Source organism: Solea solea, chromosome 2, assembly GCF_958295425.1.
Source record: "Solea solea chromosome 2, fSolSol10.1, whole genome shotgun sequence".
Lineage (NCBI taxonomy): Eukaryota > Metazoa > Chordata > Actinopteri > Pleuronectiformes > Soleidae > Solea > Solea solea.
The window spans coordinates 10,387,594-10,414,041 of NC_081135.1; the positions used below are offsets into that span (position 1 = coordinate 10,387,594).

Genomic DNA, 26,448 nt, shown 5'->3' on the forward strand with positions numbered 1-26,448 from the left:
GAAGGTGCGTCTTCACTTTGAATACAGGACAGTGGACTTTAGAAATGGCCCTTGAATTCAGAAACGGTTTTCAGCAGCCTGTTTTTAGGTGTATTATTAAAGGTGCAGTATGTGATTGTTGCCATTTGGAGTTTCTCTGTCAAAGCAGTAACCAAATATCTAGTTTGATGAAGCAGCATGGAATCATGGGAACTGTTGTTCTTTTGTGGCAGACCATACGGCAAATGGCGATGAGTCGTCGTAATGCACTAGCAACAATTACGCACAATAAAATGAAGAAAAATAGCGTACAACACATATATAATACATACTATTTCCATTCCTCACTGTGATATTTCATAGGTTGTTTTGTCCCTGAGTGAATTTTGCACACATTTATATTTCTACGACAACGTGTGCTGCTGCCTTTCTTGGCCAGGTCACCCTTGTGAGAGAGGTCTTGATCTTGATGGCGCTTTTATCTGGTTAAATAAAGGTTAAATAAATAAAATATTGTGCTTGTAATGATAATTTCAAGTTCTGAGTTTAATTTCATTCCTTATGAAAGATTGTTTGTCTAATTATGAAGAATGTCGTAACAGTGATGAGATAACACGTTATTCTAGTCAAATGTACTATTATTAATATTATTATTGTTAATATTATTGTCAATATTATGCAGAACTGTTTTTTACTGTCATTTACGATCAGTTTGCCACAACTGAAGCTGCTGGGATTCAGTCAAATGGGCAGGGAATAAAAAGAACGTAATCACAATGGTGCAAAATAGTTGATTTGACAAACAACCCTTTTAAAAGCTGCACTAAATTGCGAGTGAATTGCGATTTATATAGGGAAACTGGCATAGGACATGCTTATGCATGGTTTTATAAATGAGAAATCACACTTTCAGAATCTGTAAATTACTCAAAATGCCCCAAAAGTAAACACTTTCTGTATTTCGTACGTACGCTAACCTTTTCAGTGCATGGAAAATCACACGAAAGTGTGTTTTCTGTCGCCAAATTTGCGATATATTTGAAGCAAAACCGCCAGGTGTGTGTCCCACTTTCACCACGGTGTCCGTGGGATGGGAGTTTGCCGGGTCCTCACCGCAGCAACAGCATAAACAGCAGTCGTATGTGGGCTCTGACCCGGGCAGTTGACCGCTGTGCTGCAAATTGATTGGCCGAGGCCTGTCGCCATGGCAGTGACTCTTCATCACTGAGTGTTTTGGGCATTGAGATAATGGCCCCCATTAATCTAAAGCTACACTCAGGGCTGCCCCACTCTTACTGCCACACACACACACACACGGACTCACTGACGTAAAGCAGGACACGCGGGTCTCTTTCGATCTGTGTGAATGGTTTTTTAATTTATTCTCAATCTTTCTTTATCCCCTTTTCACCACCTTTTTTTCTTTCCAAACTTTTTTCCTTTCCTATTCTTTTCTTTCCTCACCTGTTCTTTACATTGTTTCCTCTCCTACACATTTCCTTTTTTCTCACATACACTTTTCTCTTCTTAATGGTCATTTTCCTCAATTCATTTTAATTTCAACCATCATGTACTCCCCACTCTTTGTTTCCCTCCCCTAACTTTCTTCCTCCTCCCTTCCCTTTACCCCAGTTTCCCTTTCCTCCACTTCTTTCCTTTAACAGAGCTGCTCTTTTTCCTCTGTTTCCATGGCGGCCGTGTGCCCGGGGTCAACAGAGGTCAAACCTTTCCCCACATCTCCTGATACATCACCCATATCAGGCCACACATACCCTTCATGTGTGTGTGTGTGCATGCTTGTATTTAGTGCTTTTTCTGGCATAAACACTGACCTTGTCAGGACCAGTCGTCCTCATGGAGACCAAAAGCTGGTCCTAATGAGGCGGAACCTCAACCTTAAATCCTCAACTGGTTAAACTGAATTGTGGTGAGGATAATGTTGATAGTATAATGCTTTGTCAATGCGGTGTCCTTAGCTGCACTAACCTATGTGTGTGTGTTTTATTCCGTTTATAAAAATGACCTCCTTCTCACCGTTCTCCCTCTTTCTGTCTCCTGCTGTCTTACTTTATCGCTCACTAACTGAAACTTTCTGTCCCCTTCACACTCTCATACACACATACACATATAGTACTGTGCTTTTTTTCATTAGGTTTTTGGATTATTGATGGAATAATTAAGTTTGGGATGTATTTTAATGAACAAATCAATCACTGAATTAAATATGTGTTTGGAGTATGGGGCTATGGGAGTCTTTTAATTTGACTCTCCTCTCCTTCCCTTTCCTTTTCCCCCTCTCTTTCTTTCTCTGTCCTTCCTTCACAGTCTCTCCTCAGGCTCAGTATAATGAAAGTAGAGGAGATTCAGTGAGGAGCTGTCTTGCTGCTGAAATGATTGGCTTTGGCACTGAAGCCAGAGTCTGGACTAGAGTCCGTGATTGGTTTTGCTGGTGCAGGGAGTTGGACCGGCCGCTGGTGCAGGGCTTGTATGTATCTGGGTCAAAACTCGGGCCTTTTTGTTGGTGACAGGTGAGGGAGTCGAGTGGTTCGTGTAAACATACCCGCTGGCAAACCGGTGGACTGACGTTAACACGACATGCCCTGCAGGAAAAACTCTACAGGCAGAGTAGAGCTCTGCTGGCATGGCGATGCTGGACGGACTTTTACAGATTGACAGAGCTAATGATGGCACAGAACGTCATTGACCTTAAATAATTTCTTCAAGGAGAGCTCGATACTGCTGCATATATGAGTGCAGAAGCAGCGATTTGTTTAAATTTATAGTACTTGCATTGAGTTATGGAAAACTAAGCACAGACTGAAAATACTCCTTCACACACAGTATTTTCTTTTTTTTTGGTCGAGTCAGCAGACATGTCCTGTCACTGCTTAGTCAAGGAAAGGTAAAAAAAAGTTACATCTCTGGACTTTTTCTTTTTTTAAATTCGCCTACTGGTCTTTGGCCCCGTACGTGTGGCGGTCTCTGAGGAATTCCCCTGCTTTCCTCAGGCATCGCTTCCTGTAGATATCTTGGAGGGAGGGAAGCTCACCCCCAATTATCCTTTGAGAGCATCGCATCACTCTCGGCTCTCGAGTTTTGCCGATTGTAGGCGGTGCCGTTGCCGTACCGGGTGGTGATGCATCCGGTGAGGATGCTCTCAATGGCACAGCTGTAAAAAGATCTGAAGATGCGGGGGCCCATGCCTAACCTCTGCAGTCTCCTGAGAAAGAAGAGACGCCGCTATGCCTTCTTCACTGTTTTGTTTGTGTGAACTGCCCATGTGACGTTCTCCAAGGAAACGGAGGCTGCTCGCTCTTTCCACAGCAGCACCGATGATGGTGTTGTCTGCAAACTTCACGATGATGTTGGAGCTGTTTGTGGCCATGCAGGCGTAGGTGTAGAGTACAGGGGAGTGCTGCTGTACAGTGTGATGGCAGATGAGGTGATGCTGCCTAGTCTAACAGTCTGGTGTCTGTCCGACAGGAAGTTGAGAATCCGGCTGCACAGAGAGCTGCTCAGTCCCAGGTCCCGTAGCTTCCCATCAAGCTTCCAGATAAAGATGATATCGAATGCTGAACGGTAATCTACAAACAGCATTCCATCTTCTCCAGGTGGTCCCTAACCAGCCTCTCAAAGACAGTTGTTCAGGGACGAGCCTGTAGAAGGGACAGGGACAATGGTTTTGGATCAGGCAGGAACCACAGTCAGGGAGAGGGAAAGGTTGAGGATGTTCATGAACACCTCATGAACAGCAGCACATGATTTGAAGACACGGCCGGGGATTCCATCATGGCCAGCCGCTTTGCAAGTGTTCATCCATCTGAAGGACCTCTTTAGACACGGTATGCACTGCGATGTCGGTGCACTGTCCGGTCTCATAGTGTTTAATGTGTCGAATCGAGCGTAGAAGGTGTTAAGTTCCTCGCACAGATAAGCTGAAGTCTGCTGGAGTGTTAAGTAGGGATTGTTGAATTGTGTGTCAATGATGTCCGTGTACTTGCGTTTCGCTGGCTTGATCGTCTTCCGGAGTTGGTAGTTGGCGTGGTCGTGCAGTCCGATGAGCTCGCAGAGACAAATGTGGAGCTCCGTGCTGCCAGAGCCGTGCGAACATCACTGTCCATTGTTGTCAGTGGCCACGTGGAATATGTCCCAGTCACTGTGGTCAAAACAGTCTTGGAGCATGGATTCTGATTGGCCAGCGATGCACCGTCTTGAGGGTTGGAGCTTCCTGTTTCCCCTATAGGCGGGCAGTAGCAGAATGGAGCCGTGATCTGATCTACACAGTCCCCTGTGTGCTCGGTCAGTGTCGATGTGTGAGAGAATGTAAATGACCGCTGTAAAGATTAGGTAGCCAGAATGGCCGACGCATAATGCAAGCATCAGATACTCCACGTCTGGGGAACAGAAGGACTTGGATTGGCTATAAAACAACAATTGTAGCTTCATTTTGCATGGAAACACACTGTCTAAAAGACAACAACTAGGATTTTCTGTCACATCACTGCAATTTGCACAGTGCTCCACTTCTTGCACATCACAGAAAATTCAGTAAAAGTGTTTTTTTTTTTTTTATTATGAATTTATTCCCCCCCGTGGCTGCTAACACGTCACACTGGAGCCGCTGGGTTAATTGGGCCAAGGAAACACCTTTATTGCTGACTTGCACTTAAAGAAGGTGACAAACAGTCTTGGACAGAAGAAGTACGCTTTCTCTGACTGTGTTTATCCTACATCAGCTCTCGTGCGACCTTCATAGAGCGAAGTAGATTTGAGTTCTAATTTAAATCCATGCGGTGGGGCTTTTCTGTGTTCCATGTGTTATTCAGAAGCCTTTTTGTCTTCAATACATATCTTTGAATTAGTTTGCCCTTGTATCCAGTCTGCCACTGTGTAGCTCTCATTGAAAACACTTAAGCCAACTGCCCGTCAGAGCATCCCATGAGCACTTGGGGCAAACCTAAAGCAGTCAGACTCAGTCAGGCATTGTATACACATTTACATAAAAACATTTTCCCATACTGAATAAATTTGTAATAACTCATTCACTTACCATAGGGTCCTCTGCACTTATAAAAACTAAAAGCTAACACCTGCGTTTTCCTTCCCCGCAATGAAGTGTCACAGCTTATGTTCAAGTAGCCCATATTATCGCATTACAGCGTACATCAGTGCGCGCTGCCTTGCCATATATGAATCAGAGGTACAACGCCAGAAGCAATTAACGACAGAAAACAGTCCGCTCTGCTCTAAAGGCAATTATGATCATTATAGCCGAGGAATTACACGAGTCCTGTCAACAACGTATGTTTAAATCGGAGTTAATTGTTGACGTCGCCCGGAGGTGAGATGTGTTTCTCACCTCGGCGTATTTATCAGTGACATGTGGAACATGTGAGTGTGATGTGCATCACAGAGCATCAGGATCAAAGTGTTTGTGATTGGAGTCGACTGACGCGTGGTATAACGGAAAGCTCAGATAGTGACTTCAGGACAAGTAGCAACTGGTTCTGAACCCCCAGCAGGCTCCTATTGGACGATACCAGCCGTCAATCACGCTGGTGCCGCCCATATTTGCTGTACCATCATCTGTTTGCCTCTAAATAAGAAGATCATCATGATTTGTCATTTTTAAATTATGTCAAGTTGTTTTTTAGCTTTGGAAATAGATAAAAAGTACATAAAAATACTGTAGCCATCAGTGTTACGCATGCATATTGACATAAAGTCCAAGGTGGAGGATTTATTTACCAAAATTGGAAATACTACCCATAAATATGTTTGTATAAGGGTATAATGGCTTTAAAATTAAAGTTGTATGGATTTTTACAGAATTAGAATAAGCCTTCATACGTACATCAGCCTGGAGGTAGGTGCACTTCGCTTAATATTTGGTAATGCAAAATAATAAAAATGACCACTGGTCAAAGCTGATGCATTAACGAAAAAAAGGAGGTGAAAACAACAGAGTGAGTGGAGAGAGAAACTCCTTTTTTGGAGTTTAACAGCCACTGTAGTTCCCTGACGCGTTACACACTGGACAATCTATTTTTACAAGTTCATTTTAAATTTTCAAAGCAAATGCTACCAGAGCTGGTCAACCATGTCACACAGTCTTTATGATGAAAGTAAGTCCAATATTTTAAGTCCACATACAGTAGATGCAGAAAAAGTCCTCAGCTCAAGGGTCATTGGATTCCAGATCAAATTTGCTGATGACGCCCATGTGATAGGGTTGAATTTTAAATCATAACCAGTTTCAAGAGGGTTCTTGCAACCTTTGCTGCTCGAACCCTAATAATAAAAAAGTAAGTGTACATGGAGTTGGGATTGGTTACTGGATGTCAGCTCTAGCTCATGTCAAGAGCAATATTCAAATTTATATATAGAGTCTATACATAAATAGAGAAATATCCATAGAAGAGATGCAGTATAACATGTGCAGCTTCACCTCATATTCAGTCCATATTTTTTTACTCAAACCCATTCCACTAAGTTATATTGAACTTAATACTGTCAGCAGGCTCTACAGTAATGATCCATGTTCAACACTTCATTTCCCTCGGGGACTCCATTAATAATGCGCTCCCACAATTCTTTGCATCTTGGAGCTTGTCGGGAAGGCCGCGATTACCAAACAGTGCGACCCATAACACCGTCCTGGCTACATCATAAAAGAGAAAACGGCTCTTGTGCAGCCTGAGCGGTTCACCCCCTCTCACGCAGAATCATTTTCTGCAACTGCCACACTCGCATACTCAGACGAGGAGAGCGTCCAGGTCCCTGCTGATGCAACAGAATGAGGAAACGTGGTGGTGTGAGACAGCGGAGGAAGAGGGTAAGGTGATGAGGAGAGCAGGGCGGTGGAGGCATAATCCCCACGAGTCTTTCTAATTATCTGTAAGGATCAGCAGTGCTCAAGGATGCACGAGGGGAGGGATTTGACTGTCGGATCCACTGGGCAGGGAGGCCTGATTGTATTGGTCACCTTTTATCCATGCAGACCTATTATTCATGAGGCCCGCAACCGAGGCTCGTTAGACGCAGATATACACACGCATGCAAATCAAAAGGAAATTCAAAGGAATTCTCCTGCAACGCCGCGTATGTCTCAGACACCCTCGCTGCGTTAAAGCCTTAGTGCGTAACTTTTTGTTAATATAAACACGTGTCTAATGGATTTAAGCAATTGTCACATGAGCTCTTTGTTTTATGTCACAAAAGAGTGGCTACAAAAAGTTTTTGAAGTGAATTCTCTTCCCGCCCTCCACTGCTACACCACTGTATACACAGAAATGCTCCCTTTTTGTTCCCAAACAAAAACAACAGCAAAAAGTTATGCAACACAGCGATAATTATGTTGTTTTCTTCCATCAGCAAGTCCAACAAATGCCATTTTAACGAAAAACAAGCTTGAGGTAATTCTGATACAAATCCATTTTTTGTGCAATCAAGTTTCTTATTTTTTTGCAGCACTCAAATGGAAGGAGTATTGAAGTGAACATAATTATAGCGTTTGAGGGCTCGCTTATACGCAGCGGCACATCCTCTCACTTATCATGTCTATAATCACTCGCGTGTGCGCTCCACATGGACACGTATGACCACATCGCCTCGGCTCAGAAGTCTTCCCGGTGTCATAATTATCTACGGTGTCACAGCGAGTGCGGCCGACAAATTACACACGTCACTGCAAAGGTTGAGTCGTGTGTTTGTCCCGCGCTCGGCTGAACCAAACTAGAATGAAATAGCCGTTCGGACTTAAGAGGCCACTGAGCTGTCGGTAAAACCCATCATTACTGCCCTCATGGTGCGCTGTACATGGTGCATCTCAAACTTCTCACCCTGTTGCTCGATAATTGACGGCTTGGAGTGGTGTCGTCACCCGGCGTACATATCGATTTGATAGTGTTTCCTTTTGCTTTAAAGCTGCAGTGTGTACCTTTTTGGTGATTGTTGACGTTATTGTTCTGCCTGTTTGGTCTTCATGAGTTTGTCTCTATATGTGGCCCTGTGATGGACTGGTGACCATGGAATGGAATTGGATTTGTGTCTCAATATTTTTCAAACAACACTTTTTAGGCAAATAAAATACAGATTTAATCATTCAAAAATATTGAGTTTTTTGTGATTCTGACCATGGGTGGGGTCTTGGGAAGCTGCCTGCTGATTGGCTACTGAGTTTTGGAGCGGAAGTAGTCACAGGCTTGGAGTTGCTGTCTGCCTGGAACTTGCCTGGACTTACAATTGTAAGTATCTAACGTTTGTCAGATTATAAACGTTAGATACTTTACTATTTTGCAACTCCAAGCCTGTGACTACCTCCGGTCCATTGCGCTGTCGCCCCAAAACTCAGTAGCCAATCAGCAGGCAGCTTCCTAAGGCCCGCCCATGGTCAGAATGACAAACAGGAAACCACAGCGCAAAGAACAAGTGTATTTTTGAATGATCAAATCGATATTGTATTTGCTTCTTAAAAATAAGGATGTAACTTCATTATATTGCTGTTTACGTTTGCCTCCCTCTGTGTTGACTGAAAACAAATCACTTCCTGCGTGCAGCCTGATTGGCTCAATCAGCCACTGTGTGAACTCAGTCAACATTGGTTTGAATCTAACATTTGTTGCAATGAATTACAGCTCTAAACCATCTTTTAGTCACGGAAACTTTCTGTTAAATCAGTTCAGATTCCTCCCCGTTTGGATTCCACTGCGGCCACCGCAAAAATATTGACATTTGCTCATGTAAATCTGCCAGCAGTGGTCTTTCATTGGCTGTACGGTGACATTTTGGAAGGCTCCCTCAATCCCACAACGGAATTGAGTTCATGGTGATGAGACAGAGCTCCGATACTTTTCTACATTTGCTTCTCTCTGTTCAGGTGAATAAAGAGAATTTGTTGCTTTATTGCTCTCACACTCGCGCTCAGCTCAGCTCTGGTTGATGGATTGGTGCATGTTTTTTTTTTCCCCCGCACTGTGGCTCCACAGCGACTGAACGCGGAGTAAATGGGCCCTCATCCTGACTTTCATTCATTAGCCATGTGGTGGAAGCAGTGTGGAGCCTGTTGGTTTCTGCTGAGATGAGTTATTTTTTATTTTTTTATTTTTTTTATTGCTCAGTGCTCAACCAGGCTGGAAAAGAAGAATAAATGTTACCTGAATTTGTTATGTGCCGATGTGTTACAAATGATTAAAGAGAGGTTCGTCTGGACAGTGACTGGCTCTCCCTCACCACTATTTTTCTCTTTCTCACACACACACACACACACAAACGCAGTCAGGAGGCTGCCAGCTCTGTGGGAAAGCCTCCCGTACTATCTCCCTCGCAGCACACCACGCATGACAGACGACCACCTGTGCCACCTGAGTGGACCCATTGTACGCTGTCCTTATCATGGCGGTCCCAGTTCTCGACTTGCCGACAGTCCCATATTGCTCACATTGTTGCCGCCTCTTCACCCAGTCGGTGGGGCGCCGGGGTTTTTTTTGTGTTTTTTTTTTTATTCAGCTTGGGTTTCTGTGGGAGATGTGGCGCCACATGTGGCGCTCTTATCACTCCCTTTGGAAACAGACACCCCACCTTCTGGTTTCTGTAAGAAACTGAGCATCCTCCCTCCCCCCACCTCAACAGCTTCCTTTGACATGAATTCAAATAAGACATTTTCATGGATACTGTGCAAAGTGTTTATACCCGGCACCTGTATCATTAAAAAAAGACTTTTGGCTTTCCTGAAAGACCCATGTTGCCTGGCAACAAATATGGGGAAAAAGTTGGACTAAATGAAGTCGCTAAATATCTCAGGTTCGTGTATGAATCATGCAGCGCTTGTTCGAGACAGATTCCACATCAGCAGAGGGCAAGAGATGAATTTATCACCATGCTGTTGTCCATCAAGGTCGTCTTCATCTTCCTCAGCCTAACATCATTCCCTTTGCCAGTGGTTGGTCTGTAAAGGAAATGAAGACGGAATTAGAGTGTTCACCAGAGACCGTATAGAAATATACTGAATAGGCACTAGTTGAAAAACACAACTCTATTTCAATGGTGGTCTATGGGAAAATTAGGAGCTAATGGTCACAATCACTAGTTCCACGTCTTGTTTTGGTCCATTTAAATAGAATCAAATTAGAAACGAGAAAGAAAAACCTAGGATATAAAGGTTACTAAGGTTTTATAGCGCATGATGTCACTTTTGTCCCCACGCAGAGGAAATATGAGTGGACACCAGTACCAGACACCATCTTCACATTGTCAGCCTCCAGAAATGAAATTCACTTTAATTTCTGGAGGCTTCAATACAGGTAGTGATGTGTCATTGGCGATCGATTCATTTGACAGAACAAATCTTTCCGGGTGAACGAACTGAACTGAATCCCCGGGACAGTGTAGTAAGTAAGTAGCAAAGTAAAGGGGTAATGTGCTCACTTTGCTTTGTCCCGGTTAAAAGCCTTGCTGCTGCATTCTGGCCTGTCTGAAGTTGGTCATCTCACCAAGATCGCAATGAAAGTGACCGTTCAGTGACTGTGACCACGCATTCTGCGCTATAGTCAAATCTTTTTTAATGAACGGGTTCTCATGAAAGGATGAATCACTACACCGGAAAAACTTTTACCATCACTCAAAACGAGAGTTCAGATCCTCATGGGTAATGTTAAGAATGATTTGAAATGCTACTAAAGGATATAAAATGATTTCAGTTTTGCATAATAATCGCGTTTCCTCCTTGTTTGCCGAATTTATGTAAGAACTCATGTAAGTTTATGTAAGTTTCAAAGCAACTGCCACTGGTCAAAGGACTATAGTAGGAATCTAGTACTCCTGTCTCCTTTATCAGCATCTTTTCATTCCGCAGCATCTTTCTCACCTGTGCTGCTTCCTGCTGTTCCACATTTCTTTTCAAGCCTGGTTCCAACCCTCTTGCTTTCCTCCATCATCTTAGACTGCTGTCCTCAGTCTTCTCCTGTGTCGAGCAGAAGGTGCTAATTTGTCATGGTTAAGCCGTGACCCCGTCCATTTGCATGCTTTAGAAAAAGCTTTTAGCTTTTAGCACTCGGCGTGGATGAAAAAAAAAAAAAAAAATGACCCGAGGATAGGTTGAAAATTCAATTTCATCCAGACTAGGAGCCAATGCTTTTGAGCAGAGGAGGATAAAGTATTAACAGTAACCGTCCACAACCGAGTACCTCTCTATTTGGATTAAACACACATTACTCTCACTTTACTTCACATTTACCTCAGTCTTTTGTCTTGGAGTTGGAAGTGAAGACATCCCTCAAGATCTCTCTTTCACTCCACAGTTATCCAAAAGTACTTTAAGCCAGTTATATGCATAAATATGAACATTTCAGTCTCACAAAGACAGTATTACACATTTTCCACATGACATGAAAAGGTGGTTTCGCTTAAACCGCTTCTGTCATTTTTCATAATGTGAATATTTTCTACTTTCTCTCATTTTTCAGCTTCTTAAATGTGAATAATTTCTACTTTCTGTCATTTTTCCGCTTCTTAAATGTGAATATTTTCTACTTTCTTTAATTTTTCAGCTTCTTAAATGTGAATATTCATTTTGTGTCTCGACAGAGAGGTAGTTCATATTGCAGCACTGATAATTTCAAAATAAAAGTCAGATTGTGTTTCACCAGGTGCAAAAAGGTGCAAATCCCTTTGGACTTTATTTACAGTAACTTTATATACCTCTCCACAGTCCCCAAATATAGTCTCATCATATCTCACGGCATATCGGGACATACTGTCTTTAAGTTTGATAAGATAAGATAGTCTTTTATTTGTCCCGCAGTGGGGACATTTACATTGTTATAGCAGCAAAGTCAACTTTTCCCATTTTTGAGATGACAACCTCCATTTCTTTTAATATCAACAAAGTTGACCTCTCCAGTCAGAGTGGAGACAGCGCTCTCTGTTGGAGTCAAGGTGAATAACAACACGTCTCTGTCACAGGACATTTGCAAGACGAATAAAACCATTTTTGGTTTTTTTGTGGGTTAGATCCAGTCCGGGGGCCTTTTTTTTAAGACTCGGCAGCAAAAGAAAGAAATGAAAGACAAACCAAGTATTTACATAATTTGTATAAACTAATTGGAACATGAGCCACATGTAAGAAGAACTAAATAAATAAAAAATGTAAAATAAATATTTATAAAAATAAATAAATAAATAAATAAAAAGCACAAATTAAACTTTTCACGTTTTTCCACTGAACCCAAACTGAAGAAAATGTGCCGCTATCATTGAAAGTGACCATTTATCCAGCTCTGACCTGAGGTCAACAACAAGGCTGACATTTTATTCTACAATGAAAAAAAAAAAGACCCTATAAATGAATTAGCTGACATTTAAGAGGTTTATTTAATTTGTGGCAGATTACAGATTTAACAAATTACAAGCCTTGTATTTTGTTTTATTTTGGTAGAAGTTCTGGCTGAAGGCTGGCTGAGATTTCAATGAAAGGTTATTTTTTTATTTTTAGCCTCCCGTGTGTGTGTTTTAATTGTTTGGCATCACAGACGTCCATGTCCGTCTCACTGCGAATTCAGAGCTTCAAGGCTTCAATTTGGAGTTTTCTTTTCACATCAAAGTTGCATATAATAGTACATTTGTCGTTTTTGTGTGTTAGGGAACTGAAAACACTGAAGGTAGACTGTAAACACGTCTGTTGGACTCGAGGACGCATCCTCCGGCTGTGCGGTCGTCATCCTAAAGTTTTCAAAATGCGTCACAGCACAATTGTCACTTGACTCGTTGGCTCCCTCGTGTGCGGCTAACAAATGCGGCAGATATTTGACCCGTTTTTGAAACATAAAAACTTTTTTTTTAAAAAGGACAAGAAGCTATTTTTTATGAATAAATTAAATAAAAACAAAACTCTAAAATGATAACAATACAACAAGAAGATTGTGATATCATAATTATCTTTTTTATCATTTAATATTGACAGGGACTTACAAATTCAACTCGTTCTTCCTTATTATTTAAACTGTGTTTAAGTTCTGAAGAATTCACATTTGTGGATTGAAAATTTGCAAGAAAGAAGAAGTTTAACCATATATAGTTGTTTGAAAATCATATTCCAGGTTAGTAGCATTCGCTTGTGGAATGACGAGATTTAAGGGGAATACTCTGACCTCAGCCTCAGATAAATCACACACCAGCATCTGCATGGATGCTTCTTCTTTTCTTCCAGTATTATATCAAATATTTACCAAAACTAGAACTAACTATAAAAAAAAAAAAAAATCACAAAATGAGTTCGACAACTATGAAAATTAAATATATTTTTATTTTAAATCAGATATGTCGGCATCTTGTCTTGTAAAAAGTTCCAAGAAACTTTAAAGAACAAATGTTGGCCCTGTGACTATAGAATTTTACATAAATGTTTTTCTTGATTCTGTTTTGTTTTGGCTGCTCATCTCTGGTGTCCACTTCTTATTCCTTATTTTCTCACCATTTCACCTGCTCACAACAACTTCCATGTCATCGTTTTTACCCACTTAACTGATAGTAGAGTACAGCGTTCAACCACATATAAAGGGGTTTTTGAACCTGGAAGTTCACAGACCGTACCTGCACCTGTCGGTCACACTGTAGCCCACTCATGTGTGCCGTTGCTTTATCATCTATTTTCCTCTAAATGGGAACATAATTGTCATCATGAAACTTCTGATTGAGGCCATTAACTCGTCAGGAAATTGCTTACTGTTTTAGATCAAGTAAGAAATGGAAGCAAATGTTTCTTCAGACTTTTTTTGTGCAACTGCTACTTCCAGTCACTTCCTGTGCTTCACTTTTCAAACAGTTAGTCAGTTTTTACTTTGCCTTTTTTAACCCTGCCCGTTTATTAGATTTAAGTGTTTGGATGTTTGGACTGGACTTTCCCCACGTTCCTCTCCATCTGAGTTCTTCGCCTCCAGGTTAAGTAATCACAAATTATCCGATTCCGCTTCCATTTTATTTATTTTTTGTTAAAAGCACATCAGGACTCGGTGGATTTACAACAGCTAAGCGGTGTTAAACCAGAGCAATCAGCGTGGGACCCTCTCGACCTGGAACCGAGGCAGCTCCCACATCTTCCGCTGGGATGCCGATGTTTACTGCCTGGAGAGGCTGGAAATTAATTGGCTCTTTGAGCTGCTGTACATTCCCCCCCCCCATAAGTGTGATGGCCTCCCCTCATTGCCCCGTCACTTTAAGTCTAAGTGTATTAATGGACTGTGTGGGCCATTGATTCCTAATTCCTCTAGACGTCGACACCGGGGATAAATATTGCGTGGCCCGGTCGTCTTCGGGCTTATTGTAATCAGCGTTGTTATTGATTGCCTGCCTGAACCCCCCAGAAGTAATCCATTTTAAATACACTTTCAGTGAGAGGGAGGGGGGGGGAGCGGAGGTGCAGACCTTGTCCTATACTCCATGGTCTCACATTGGTGAGGAAAGCCCCACAATAGCAGAACGGGGCGAAGTGGGAGATGAAAAACAGAGACTCAGGGAGACAGATTCTGCGAGAGTCGTTGCGTGTTTCCAAAGAAATATGTCTTGCTTTTTTTTCCGTATTATACGTGTGTGGTCTCTGTCGGGGATGTGTGTTTTTATCTGTGCATGGTGCATGCGTGTCTACACGTCTGTCTCCACGAGGCCAGCGGATGATGGATGAGGCTCTCGGCCAGCAGCAGCGAGCCAGACGTGGGCATTATCGATTTATCCTCACATTTGTCTGGAAGGAGGCGACGCGGCGCGGCCTGCCACAATGAGCATTTCAACGCCATGTGGCTCAATATTTTGGTTCACACGCACACACACACACACACACATATAAATTTACACAATTTTCACCTGAAGTATTTGAAATGAGTAGTGATTCTCCGGTGCCTGAGGAGCCTTGGTCGAGATTTTTCATTGTCTGCTGAGCACAATGAGCGTGTCCCTCCTCACCGAGGTGTTTTTATTGATCCACCCGCAAAGTGGCATCCACTTGTTTAACATCCACTCTAATACACTTCAAGTGGCCCAGCCTTGTCTGTCTGCCTGCCTGCTTTGTGCAGCTGTGAGCGCAGCAGCGTGTGTGTGTGTGTGTGTGTGCTCAGGAGAGGCACGGTGACACACACGTGTGTGCGCTCCTGTGTGAGAGACCCTGACATATCGCGTGTTCACATGTGATGCACGCTCACGTGGCACGCTCATCGTTTTTGTGTTTTCATTTTGTCAAGTGTCCTTGCTGTGTCCCAGCCCACTGAGCAACAAATGAAGGCTCCAAAAGCAAAGTTGCCATTCTCTTTGCTCAAGGCTTTGTTGCTTTTTTCTAAGCAACAAAGCTCACTTGTTTTGCTCATCAGGTGTTCATAACCAACGTTAACAAATCGGGAGGACATGTATTCTCCTTGCTGCCTAACCATCTTGAAAATAGCTCCAATTACGAGGACACGGAGGACCGTGGCGTAAATGCGGATGCTGGGCATATAAAGCTCCAGTATGTGACATTTGGGAGGGTCTTTTGGCAGGGATTGAATACACTACTCGTAAAATGCATCAAATTGTTTTTCATAGCCTGAGAGTAAGCCTTTTTATGTGTGCTTGAGGTAAGGGCCTTGCTTAATGGAGGCTGGCATCTTGTGCCGCCATTGTTTGTACAGAAGCCCAAATGGATAAAAACCAGTCAGAGTGTGCATTTTTCACATTTTCAAGTGTAAACTTACTGCCGTCGTTCCCTGATATGCTTGGGAAAGGAAGGCAGATATCAATGGCTTATTTTTTCTAACGGGCCAAGAGGGCGTTCAAAATGTATCCAACGCCACGTAGCAGACAGAGCGCCCCCCCTGCTGATCCATATGGTAATAGTTTGATGCACAGTATTTTTTTACTAATTTTTAACAAATTTTTTATAGTCTAAGTGTAAATATCTTCGTATATTGTAATTTTCTTTTTCGGTAATGCATGTTTATTATTTATTATCTTTATCTTTACTGTCTTGCTGCTGTAACAATGCAAATTTCCCCACTGTGGGACAAATAAATGACTATCTTATTTTATCTTATCAATTAGCTTTGAACTCCCCCCACCACATCTAAGTTTCAAAAGCACCAAATTTAACATAAATAAGAGCCCCATCACCAACAGATGTCACTAACTTGAAAGCGATACTTGAGCAAAAGTACAAGTATCTTACCAGAAAATGACTTTGGGAGAAGTTAGTCACCTTTTAGAATATTACTTGAGTAAAAGTACCTGACATTTGCTGTACTTAAGTACCAAACGTTTGTGGAGCTTTTGTAGTCTGTGGACCTTCCAGACACACTGTGTTTTAATTCAACTTGGAGATGAAATCTGTGGTCTATCTGCGTGAGCTCGCTAGCTCAACGGTTCGCCGTTCAGCTGACAGCTGGGAGCTGAAACGGCCGATAGCTGAAACTCGGCGTCCGGAGTGTACAACAGAAACCCGGAGACCAGAGCCTCGGTGTCGGACATGGTAAACAACGAGCCGCTGGTGTGTTTTAAGTCCACTTGTAAACGAAATCTGCGGCTAACAGCTGGTTCCGCTAAAAAAAACTAGTGACAACAAACAGGCATTACGTCACCAACTCAACTTTTATTTTGTAGTTACAAGTAACGAAGATGGATAAGGGAAATGTAACGGAGTAAAAGTACACATTTTATTTCTATTGGAGTAAAAGTTGTCAGAAATATTAATAACGTAGTATATACAGATATGTGAAAATTCTACTTAAGTACAGTAATAAGGTATTTGTACTTTGTTACATTACAACACTGCACATTGGACCTGTAAACTGGCAACACAGCTCATGCCTGAAATACCTACGATATTTCTATATTTCAGCTTGCACATGCAGAGAGAAGGGTCACATGCTGAGGATTTCTAATGAGAAATGTTCTCTAATGTATCCTGTTGATGTCAGATATCCCTAAAAAGAACCACGGAGACGAGTTCTGCGTTTGAGACTCTGTTCCGCTGTTACTCATCACAAGCCAGACCGTCTGACTTTCTGACATTTTCTGGAATGCTATAAAATACTGGCTGCTTCTCTGACTCATATACGAGAGGTATGATATCGACGGAAGACGGGATCCAAATGTCCTCGTGGGTGTGTGGTTAATGATGATGACAGTTATGACAATCATTTTTAATGTTAGTGCTGGCATTTACCGCATCGACGATCTCGGGCTGCTGTGATCGTGAAATTTGGAATGATGAATGGCCCCATGAGAGGATTCATTGTCTTCTCTTCTCTCTCTTTCTTTATCTCCCCCACTCTCTTTCTCTTATTCTATACATGCTCATATACATATTTTTAGGGTATGATGTACCTGGAGGAGAGGAGGCTCGTCCACAGGGACCTGGCCGCCCGGAATGTGCTGGTGAAGTCGCCCAACCACATCAAGATCACCGACTTTGGCCTGGCGCGGCTGCTGGACGCTGACGAGAAGGAGTACAATGCCGACGGGGGCAAGGTTGGTGTAAGTGGAGACATGTGCATGGGTTTTTGTTCGCGTTTGGCAACAGTTATGCATCAAAAAGTGGAATACAATGAGAGAGGTCTGGCATTTGTAGCTGTTGGCTCCACCCTCTTACTCTGTTTGCACAATCTCCAATTTTATCGAAACAAATATAGCAACAGGTGTTAGCCAATCAAGTCACATGTACTGAGCTTTCGGACAGGGTTATTTTCCCTGTCAGTAAACATCTGCAACTCTTTAGAGTCATGGCTGACTGTTTGGCAAACAATGTTCAATCAGTCGATCACATCAGGTCTATTGCTTATAATGGCTGAGTGATTTGGTTTTGACAAGCGAGTAGAAATAATCCAATATTGCGTTTGACTCAATATTGCATCACCTTGCTTTGCTCGACATGAGTGATGTGCACATTGATTTTGCATATAATCTGGTGGCACAACAGCTTTTTATCATGTTTGGTGTGAATACACCCTAAGATATGGTTTGTAAATGCATACTTTTCTTTTTATCATGCAATGGTGGAGCAGAGCAGGAATAAGAAGAACCATTTTTCTGTTTAATATCACGTTTTAATGTGATCTGAGATCTTAACACGACTTGACCATATCACACTTAGCTAGTGTCTTATTGTGATTGTGCTGCTGGAAAAGGCTCAAAGAAATGTATTTAATCTTTAACAGTGCCAGAGCCCTGTTTTCATTAAAAATACAATTTCAAAGCACTTCATCCAAACAATAAAGCAGCCACATTTCCACTCGGTTTGCTTTGTTTGGGGACGTGGACTACATTAATCAGAAGCTCATTCTCTTTTCCTCGCTTTGAGACTCTCTATGCAAATTGTTCTGATCAATTCACTTTATTAAACCGGGCCTGTTCATTGCTGCATCTGTTCAGCTGGAGGCCTGAAGGTAGCCACTGCATCCTCGAGTCTCAAGAAATCACCGTGCACATTTGACGCAAACCGCGTGAGCGATCGACTCCGCGTTGTTAGTCACTGATGACTCGATAAATGAGAGCCGTTGTCAGCACATCTGCGTACACGCCGTCAAAATAGATGCATCATGGGAGTTAAATCAACAGAGATGAAAGTGGAGGCAGTGTATCACATTTTCCAACCTGGAGCTTTTTATTTCCCCCTTTTTCCTGTTCATTTCCCCAAAGAGCACATGTGTACATGTCAGGTTTTTCACCCCATGAAGGTGAGCACTCTGATTTAAAACGCCTGCTGCTGCGAGTGTGTGAATATGTGCATTCACATGCAAAAGGACATATAATTGCCTTGTTCAGTGGATTTTTCTGTCTTCTACAGTCAATATGGAAATCTGATGGAGTGCTGTTGCGCTTGTCCTCATGTAGAAAGTCAAAGAGGTTATGTTGGTTCCGTTTCACACCATAAACCGTGTATAAAAAGCAGCATATTTTGGTTGTAGAACAAACTTGCTTATTTCCAAATCACTTCCAGCTTGTGCTGCAACCAAGACCAACCATCAGAACTCCCATTTTAAAGCAACAAAGTCTATTCAAACTGAGTGAAACAAAGCACTACTCACACTGCTTTAACATGAAATGAAATAATTTCTTCCATTAGCAACTCTCAGTATTAATATTGTGAGGCTACAAATAAATGTAATCATGAGTGATAAAATTAATGTAGAAAGGCTACATTTCCCATAGACTTCCATTCAAATAGAGTTATTTTTCATTAAACAGTTCCTTGCTGGTTACACTCTCCCCCCAAACTGGAAGAATTTCCCATGCTGTCCCTTCTACTGCGATAATGTGAGATAATGTGAGACACAATTAGCATCTTAAAGAGGCGGGCTTACTATCGACGCCTCCTGGGTTAGACTGAAGCGGATCAATCTCAGTACTTGAGTAATATTGAGCAAAGCAAAAGTGGTGGCTGAAAACCGTGTCAATTCACCGATATCTGACAAAGAGGAGATTAAAAGATGTGCCATGCTCTTAAATAGCATAATGCAAAAAGCTCCCGAGTCAAGTGTAAATAAGTTTGATAAATGCCAAGATAATAAGTCAAATGTGTGTCTCTCCCCTCAGATGCCCATTAAATGGATGGCTCTGGAATGCATTCACTACAGGAAGTTCACCCATCAGAGTGACGTGTGGAGTTATGGTGGGTGTTAAATGTGGAATGTGTAGACATCACTGTTTATCAGGCTCAAACCTGTGGAAGGAAACAAGTCACCAGACCCGAAATCCTGCCTTTTATTTGCGTCCTTGTAGACACTTCGTTATCACTCACTGTGTGTCTTCTCTCTCTTTTTTTATTTATTTTTTATTTCTTCCCATCATTCCCCCAAAAGGCGTGACCATCTGGGAGCTGATGACATTCGGAGGCAAACCGTACGACGGCATCCCCACGAGAGAAATCCCGGACATCCTGGAGAAAGGAGAGCGACTGCCGCAGCCGCCCATTTGCACCATCGATGTCTACATGGTCATGGTGAAATGTGAGTAAACAAGGGGAAAAAGGGGAAAAAAAACTAAGCACACAACTACTAAACTTATGGAAAAGTAGTTGGTATAATTTCCTGTTTCCATATAGACCCAGCTCTTTCTGTGTTTAATTACTTTTATTTCATTTTGTTGTGTTTGCAAAGTTTCCGGGCTACAAAATTTGGACTGCAGGTGTGGAAATGTTTAATTACTCTTATTAAACTCTTATATAAAAGTTTAGTATTGTGCCAGGCAATGCAGTTAAACGTGATATGACCAATAAACAGATATCAAAGAGTGTTTATATTATATTATATACATCAATAAATGCTCTGTTTCAAAAACCTAAGTAGATTTCTCTTGATAAATGGCAAAATAAGAACCATTGAAATGTTCAAAACAGGTAAAGTAAGGAACGTTTCTATTCCTACACTATTACAAGACAAAGGTATACAAAACCAACAATTACTCTCCTTAAAAATCTATGTTCTTACACACACCAATCCCACCCAATATTCTGCCTCCAGGCTGTACAGCTCATCCAAAACTTTCACCTCACCCTCGCCTGCATTTTAGCGTGTGTCTCCCATCTTCCATCCCTTGTGCCGATGTACATGGCTGGAGAGGGACCCACTCTCACAGAATATAAGGAAATGGTCCAGGTTTGAAAGCCAATCCACACTTTGCGCTCCGCCAGCTAACGGCGGCTTGGCTTTTCCTTTCTCCCGGCATCAGTCTGGTTATAGCTCCATCCTGACTGTACTCGGCAATGGTGGAGAGGCTTCTGTCTTCCTCCCCTGTCTCCTGCTGTTGTTTGAGTTGATAGTGTAAGTGCATTGCCATGCCCATAACCCAAACACTTGCTCTCAACGATAACATGGCTGCCAGCAGGTATACAGAAGGTTTCTAATAAATTCTATACCTGCTTAAAGGAATTTTTCACCAATTAGCATTTAGCTTTGTATTACTAGAATAGGGGTAGTATTTTTTGAAAAAATTGTGCTTCCCAACCTCAGTTTCCCCTGAGTTGAGAAATATCTTCATTCTTTTCTTTGTTACGTGCCCACCAGTGACACTTCCTGTTAGCATAACTGTTAGCAAATATGGCGGACACTGTTTACTAAAAAGTGTAGAATTAGCGTTGCAGTTTCAAGCCTCGGACCAAGTGTCACTGGTGGCCAGTATTCCTTTAAGTCTATGCTATATCAATAATATGTTTGCCACTTTATCTCTACCACTAGACAGCATTTTCAGGATGGAAAATCTCACACCAAAGTCCATACAGAAAACCAGCATTTTTAGCTAATAGGGACACAAGGAGCAGCTGTTCATCTGCTGCATTGTTTGGTCAGTTTTTGTCACATTGGTCACTCTGAACAAAGGATTTCCAGCTAGAAAAATGCTGTCTCATGGCGAGCAAAGGCAGTTGTTTCAGGTGAGCCTCATCTTAAGTGGCTAAAATCCAGATTTCCAGACTGGTTCATGGAAACTGTGGCGCACAATGTTAGTGTTGATAATGTGTCAGTCACCTCGTATACAACCATACTTGAAAAAACTGAAGTATCCCTTTAAAACTTCTCCACATAAACTTCTCCCCACTGGCTATTTTAACTTAAATTACTTTGTCCCCCTTTTTTATTGCACAATTATTGCACCTGCCTCTTATTATTGGCTGTGTGTGACTCTGTGAATCTAAATTTGTCCTCACTGTGATTAATTCTGTACGAGAACAGCAGCAGAGTACTTAAAGTGCCATATGTGCCTCAAAAGAATGATATGATCCAACTTGGAACTTGAGATCAAAACATATTCCCATGACAAAAAGGTTGATTTTATCAAAATGTCATCATATCTAATTGTTTTTTCTTTTATCCCCCAAATGAAAAATTATTTCCAATGTTTTTTGACAGCACAGAAACAATCCACCACTGCCCTGCAGCCATTTAGCATAATAACAATGCAGACTGATTTTTTTTTTCACTCCCCCAGGAGAAGGAAAATAAATTCTATGAAATATGTTTTGACAAGATTATTATAAATGCTGAGGTCAAAATGATTCCTTTAACTGAGCAGGCAGCAAATCGCTCAAAGGCTCTCGCGTGTTCCTGATTGATATTTTCATATGTTACTGTTTTCACATACGATTCATTTTAGAAACACATCAGCATCAATGTGACACCAGAAATAGTCAACAGGTCAGTTATTGATTCAAAATGGCCATTTAGACATTGCCACTTCCATCAAAACCTAGGAGGAAGAAAATCATGCATGTTACTAATAATTACTAATTACCTCTGTTTGGGGGAACTATACTGGCCTTCACACACCAGAAAGGTTGTCATACAGCAAGCTTCTTCTTCAAAACAGGAAACACATATTCTGGCTGGGTTTGGGCTGCTGTACAAATGTGGTGGTGCAAGATGGACGCCTCAGCAAGTTCATATAAAAGGCTTATACTACGGCTAATGGAGCAAGAATTACTGTATGTACATGGGTTTACTGTATTTTCCAGCCACCTCGGAAACAGGGAGAGGAATATGGGTCTGACCGATCCTGCGTGGGTTTTCTTTCAGTATTCATCTTCCTCCCACAGTTTTTTTTCCCAAAGACATACAGATTGGAGATTAGGTTAACTGGAGGCTCTGAATCGATCGTCATTGTGAATGGTTGTGTTGACCCTGTGGTGGACTGGAAACCTCAGGTGGGTTTGGCTCCATGTTCCCCCGCATCCCCTCTAAAAGGATATGTGGTAGAAAGGGAATGAATGTATTTCCATTAATGGGATATTAGCAGGTCATGCATAGTCCTTTTTGGAAACTACTACTAACTGTGGAGGCGCACACAACTTTACATAAATATTACTCTTTTCTCCAACCTTTATAGATGCATTCATCTCTTCATCTTTCCAACCTTTTTGTTTTGTCTTCTTCACTCTCTCTTCCTCAGGCTGGATGATTGACGCAGACAGCAGACCTAAGTTCAAGGAGCTTGCTGCAGAGTTCTGCAGAATGGCCCGCGACCCTCAGCGATACCTGGTCATCCAGGTGAGTTCACTTCTGCAGACGATCTGTTCAACATTCTGTATGTCGTCACACTAATGATGTCACTTGTGCTCTACCCAGGGAGACGACCGCATGAAGCTCCCCAGCCCCAACGACAGCAAGTTCTTTCAGAGCCTCCTGGACGAGGAGGACCTTGATGACCTGATGGACGCCGACGAGTATCTGGTGCCTCGGGGTTACAACATGGCTCCTCAGTCACATACCGCCAGACCTCGAGTTGACTCCAACAGAGTAAGGATACAGTGTAGGAACATACATACCATTTCATGTAAACCCTACAGATGCTCGTACATGAAAATCCCAGTAGATCAACAGTTTCTGAAATAATCACACCAGCTCGCCAATGAAAAATACCACTTTCAAAGTCACAGATTTAAAACGCCACATCTCTATGCTGAGATGCTGCCATGTGATTGGCTGATGGGATAAACAGGTGTGCCTAATAAAAGGGAGGAAAAACGTGTGAAGATCCATACAATTTTAATAAAACTTCAATTATCGTACGACATTTTGATATAAACCCCATCATAGCTTCCATATTTACACTCTATTGTTCGCTCACACTGACTCTCCGTCCTCTGCACATGCTCAAGGTGGTTAAGAACTTCCAATACACTGATGACTTCCCTCTGCTAATGGCCCACCTCCATCATCTCCCTCCCAGTGTGCGTGGCTTAAATCTGGACTATTTATGCACTCGCTCCCCAGACCCCGGGTTTCATTACTCACAGCACCATAAGCAAATAACCAGACACTCTCTTAAAATGCTGGAGCTGTCTACTAATAGACAACGACTGCCGGGTTTGACTGTTTGCTCTGCCGCATGCACCACGTGCCACTGCCCCTCCCCTCCCCGCGCGCGGCTCTACGGTTTTTGCACCTTCACCCACACGGCTCACCCATTTGCCTTCAGCTCTGTGTTTCTTGACACACGCTAATCCACCCGGGGCTCACCCGTTCTCAAGGTCACAAATTGAACTTCCTTTGATTACACTGTCAAACTCTCCTCCATGCCCGGGCCAGGAAGAAAATTAATTCAAATCCCTCAACTGGCTGGAAAGTTAGTTATTCAGGTTGCACCACCGCAGACACAGTCAGATACAGACGATTATCTAATCCGGGCTGATGCTAAAACTGAAAAAAGAAGTGGATAATGACCAGCTTTGAAGAAGGGAGGAACAGTTTGAAGCTGTTTGTAATGGAGAGAAGACAGTGGGAGTAGGCGGACAGATATGACCCCGGGACATTCCTATTTTTTATTTTTTTTTCCTATGGTTTGTTGCTCCGCTTCCTGTAATTGCTGCTGTAGTGTTAGGAATCAGCACAGAGTACAGAGGAGTAGGCCTGAGTTAAATAGCCCACGGCAAGCAAAGACAGCACCACAAGAAAAGCCCTTTGCTTCACATGTCATGTTTTGTATTTTCTTGTGGGTTCTTTTTTTTTTTTTGTTCTTTTTCTGAGATTCAGGTTTTTGAGTCGTAGCCTCGCCTGGCTGCCCCTCACACTCCCTGAAGGCTGACGACTACACCAGCAGAACTTTTTCTCCGAGTTTTTACCTTTCACAGGCAGCTGCAGTGGTTTTAAGTCTCACTTCCTTTGCTGCAGGTGGCCCACTGCTGGCATAAAGTACCTCAAACTTATTCTTTTGTAACAGGCATTCACAAAATGTGTTTGCTATGGTTGAACTGAATCATAGACATGTTTAGTTTGGTTTGTTTGTACATTTTAAAAACATGCTTCACAGTTTCCAGACTGCTTTAAATGAGTAGTAATCATAATACTAGAAAATATTGGTCACAATTAGTAAATGCTTAATAAAGTATTAAATAGGACAGTGCTACCTCTTTAGAGTAAAGCATTTTTTAAATATTTGGAGCATTCTTAATTTTACACACTACTGCTGCTATTAAGCCATCGTCATCAAATAATATTCATAAACTCTGGTCATAAACTGTACAACTTTATTATTAATGCTCAGAAACATCTTATATATATATATGTCATCTTATTTAGGTTTTACTAGTAGTAAAACTAGCTACTAGAACTTGTTTATAAGGCTGGCAAGGCAAAATGGATTAAGATTTCATTCATTCATTCATTCATTCATCTTCTACCACTTTATCCTCCACATGAGGGTTGAAAGGGGTGCTGGTGCCAATCCCTGCTAACATCGGGCGAAAGACGGCGTACACCCTGGACAGTTCACCAGTCCATCACAGGGCCAACACTCACACCTATGGTCAATTTAGAGTGTCCAATTTACCTCATCCGGTTTTGTCCGGGTTCCCTCCCACAGTTCAAAAACATGCAGATTAGGCAAATTGGACCCTCTAAATTGACCGTAGGTGTGAGTGTGTGAGTGAATGGTTGTTTGTCTCTATGTGGCCCTGTGATGGATAATGTGGAGGATAAAGCGGCAGAAGATGAGTGAGTGAATGAGTGAACCCCCCAAAGCTGTTTTTGGACTGTGGGAGGAAACTGCCCACACACACGGGTGTGGGTGTAATTGGATTGTACAGTAATGTAAATGTACAGTAGTTTTTGATTTCTGGACCAGTATTTGCTGTCCTGTATTGAGAAAAAAAACTAAATTGTAAATTTAATTGTAAATTGTCTTAAAATTACTTTATTATTAGCTTCAAACATTATTTGCGTCAAATCAAATTATCACATTTCAAAAAATGGGGACCATAAAACAAGGGGTTTGTATTGACATAATAACCACTCCTACTAAACTATTGTTTAGCTTTGTTTTAAATGTTGATCCCCATAATTCCATACAGCAGGATAAATATAAATATGACCATATCAGTACTTACATTTTCCTTCCCACTCTTTACCTCAGAACCAATTTGGTTATCGAGACGGTGGTCCAAACCCTGCAGAGGGCTCTTTGGTTGGCGCTCAGGCCAGTGTTGGCCAGGAAGCAGCGACGGGGTCCGGTCCGGCCTTGGAGGACCAGCGGTGTAACGGCAGCCTGCATAAAAAGAGCCTAAGCATGACCGGAGGAGAGGACAGTGGGGGCCAGAGGTACAGCGCTGACCCCACAATCTTCCTCGGGGAGAGAGCGTCCAGAGGCGACACTGATGAGGACGGATACATGACCCCCATGAAGGACAAGAACTCCTCAGGTCAGCTTCAAGTGACACACAATCACACTCTGAAGAATAAATATTGGTGCTGCTGGAGCCACTTAGTGGCCCTGATAGTCAAGGTAAATATGACAAGCGGAATTGTTGAAATGAGCTTTACAGAAGCTAAAATATCTTCAGGTATTTTTTTGCCATGAAGATGCATTTGCAGTTGGATTTAATTTGTAGCACCGTGTAGAAAATATTCGACAACCTCACCTTAATTCTATTAATTCCTCACAAATATAAGGAGCACACGACACCACAATCTACCAGCCAGTTCCGCTGAGAGAAACCTGGTTTAAATGTAAAACAAGTGCATCCAGTAT

At 42.2% G+C, this 26,448-nt stretch overlaps 1 protein-coding gene across 3 annotated transcripts in view; it reads left to right on the plus strand.

The window, feature by feature from the left end:
* The window catches only part of LOC131450102 (receptor tyrosine-protein kinase erbB-4-like), a 253,626-nt gene that overhangs the window by 223,524 nt on the left and 3,654 nt on the right, over positions 1-26,448 (plus strand). For 2 of the 3 annotated variants that reach the window (XM_058622190.1, XM_058622191.1), the window contains exons 21-26: positions 17,308-17,469; positions 19,528-19,603; positions 19,794-19,940; positions 22,873-22,970; positions 23,049-23,219; positions 25,834-26,119. In XM_058622190.1, coding sequence (XP_058478173.1) covers positions 17,308-17,469; positions 19,528-19,603; positions 19,794-19,940; positions 22,873-22,970; positions 23,049-23,219; positions 25,834-26,119 — 940 coding nt within the window. The remainder of the gene's footprint in view (positions 1-17,307; positions 17,470-19,527; positions 19,604-19,793; positions 19,941-22,872; positions 22,971-23,048; positions 23,220-25,833; positions 26,120-26,448) is intronic. The other variant, XM_058622192.1, reaches the window with a different exon arrangement.